The sequence below is a fragment of the Malurus melanocephalus genome, unplaced genomic scaffold (assembly GCF_030028575.1).
Source record: "Malurus melanocephalus ecotype Western Australia unplaced genomic scaffold, MMel_1.1 scaffold_4828, whole genome shotgun sequence".
Taxonomy (NCBI): domain Eukaryota; kingdom Metazoa; phylum Chordata; class Aves; order Passeriformes; family Maluridae; genus Malurus; species Malurus melanocephalus.
The window spans coordinates 1,210-3,642 of record NW_026628060.1 but is presented as its reverse complement, the minus strand read 5'-3'; the positions used below and the strand labels follow the sequence as shown (position 1 = coordinate 3,642).

At 65.2% G+C, this 2,433-nt stretch overlaps 1 protein-coding gene across 1 annotated transcript; it reads left to right on the top strand.

The window, feature by feature from the left end:
* Positions 1-99: 99 nt before the first annotated feature.
* SLC30A3 (solute carrier family 30 member 3) lies at positions 100-2,020 on the top strand (the record flags this gene model as incomplete). Its single annotated transcript, XM_057389326.1, has 6 exons — positions 100-263; positions 340-493; positions 925-1,129; positions 1,244-1,349; positions 1,662-1,796; positions 1,875-2,020. Coding segments are annotated over 6 exons (910 nt in total), but the record flags the coding sequence as incomplete, so codon positions are not given.
* Between the last annotated feature and the right edge of the window lie 413 nt (positions 2,021-2,433).

Sequence of the window (2,433 nt, the reverse complement as noted above, 5' to 3'; positions counted from 1 at the left end):
CTGTGCCCACAGGCGGGTACCTGGCACACAGCCTGAGCGGGTGCCAGCTGCGCTGTGCCCACAGGCGGGTACCTGGCACACAGCCTGAGCGGGTGCCAGCTGCGCTGTGCCCACAGGCGGGTACCTGGCACACAGCCTGGCCGTCATGACGGACGCAGCGCATCTGCTGACAGATGTGGGCAGCATGTCCGTCAGCCTCTTCTCTCTCTGGGTCTCCAACCGCCCGCCCACCAAGACCATGACCTTTGGCTGGCACCGCTCAGGTGAGATGGGGCACAGCCCTCAGGTCTGCACAGGACCCGCCAGGCTGGGGTGAGTGCTGATGGTCCCATCCCACAGAGACACTGGGTGCACTGGCCTCTGTCCTCTCCATCTGGGTGGTGACCGCAGCCCTCGTCTACCTGGCAGCTGCCCGCATAATCAGCAACGACTACGAAATYGAGGCACGAGCCATGCTGGCCACATCTGCCTGCGCCGTTGGTGTCAACCTCGTGTATGTCCCACGTGTGGCTGTGCAATCCCCGCGCACTGACAGCCCGAGCCCTGCCCCGCCTGTGCTCCTGGAACCCAAACTGTGCCCTCAGGTCACCTCCTGTCCCTGTGCACCAGCCCTGTGTCCCCCCCCAGCTGCTGCCGCCCTCACTTCCCTGTCTCCCAAATGCTTCCAGGGTTTCCAGTCTGTGTCYACACCCCCACACCGCACATTCCTGTCCCCAAGCAGCACCTCCCAGCCCTGGCACAAGCCCTAGGACCAAATCCCTGCCCTGTTCCTGCACCCGTCCCAGCCCTGCTGCGCCTCCAGCCCCGCTCCCCTCGGCTGTCCTGGGATCCAGGGGTGCCTGCCTGTGCCCTGTTCGCCCAAGCAGGGCCAGCGGGGCTCCTGTGCCTGCCAGCACGTCACTGAGGCAGCCCTGCTSTCCCCAGCATGGCCTACATCCTGCACCAGTCCCCGGCTGGCCACGGCCAYGGCACAGGGAGCTATGAGCGGCTGSAGAGCTCTGGGGGCYGCCAGCCCGGSCACGGAGCCCTGCCCGGCAGCACCAGCGTGCAGGCAGCCTTCGTCCATGTGGTGGGGGATCTGCTGCAGAGCGTCAGCGTCCTCCTGGCTGCCACCATCATCTACTTCAAGGTGCCCAGGCTGGCCTGCTCCAGGGCTGTTTGTGGGAACAGCTCTCCCATTCCACACGGGGTGCCATGGGGGCTGTGCCCCAGCCTCACACAGACCCCACCCTGCTCTCYGCAGCCCCAGTGCAAGATCGCAGACCCCATCAGCACCCTCTTCTTCTCCGTCTTTGTCCTTGGCTCCACCATCACAATCCTCAGAGATGTCTTCAGGATCCTCATGGAAGGTGAGTGTGAGTCGGGTGTGACACCACAGCTGCATTGTGGGCACAGCTCTTAGACCTGCAGCTGCCACAGCACTGTGCCCATGAGACAGCTCAGCTCCTCTGTCCTTGCCCCATGTGAATGCACCCAGCCCCTCTCTCCACCCCAGCCGGCTGCATTGCCCCAAGGTGAGGTTATTTCACCCCAGAGCCAGCGTGCCCAGCCCAGTCCCCCTATGGAAGCCCCAGGCTCCAGCAGCTTCCCCGGGAGCCSTCACCCAGGCCGGGGCTGTGGGGTGGCCGAGGGGGGCTCTCTGTGACCAGGCGGTGCTGCAGGGACACCACGGGACCTGGATTTCGACGCGGTGAAGGCGGTTCTGCTGGGGAGCAGCGGSGTGCGGGGTGTCCACGATCTGCACCTCTGGGCGCTGACGCTGAGCCACTCGGCCGTGTCGGTGCACGTGGCTGTGGGTGAGTGACCGGTGCAGGGCACGGCCAGGGGGTCCCACTGACCACACCACGAACAAACCCCTGCCCTGCTCCTCCTAGATGCCAGTGCTGACCCTGAGACGGTGCTGCAGGAGGTCACTGCCCGGCTCCAGAGCAGCTTTGGCTTTGCCCTGTGCACAGTGCAGGTGGAGCGGCACCAGGAGGTGACAGCAGAGTGTCCCCACTGCCAGGATCCCCGCACCTGAGACCCTCTGAGACCAGGCCTGGCCCTGCACCAGCTCCTGGCCCTAGAGAAGGGCAGTGCTTGAGATCCCACCCTGCCCTCTCTCCATCCCACTACTGCAGAGCCCTGTGCTGGGACAGTGACACCAACGCGGGGTCCTGGGGGGAAGGGACACATGGCCTGGCCTGCGGAGCACAGAGACTCCCTGGGATCTTCCACTCCTGCTCGTGAGGGGTGGAATCCTCCATCACCAGTGCCCAAGGAGTCTGTCTGTCCTGGCAGGAAGGGACATTCCCCATGGGGGACCTCAGACCTGGCCTTGGCCCCAGCCCCCCGTGCCACTGCCTGGGCTCCATCTGAATCGTGCTGTGCCTGAGCCTGATCCATCCCCTGTGCTGAGCTGTGTCTGTGCCCCCTGTCCATGTCTGTCTGTGC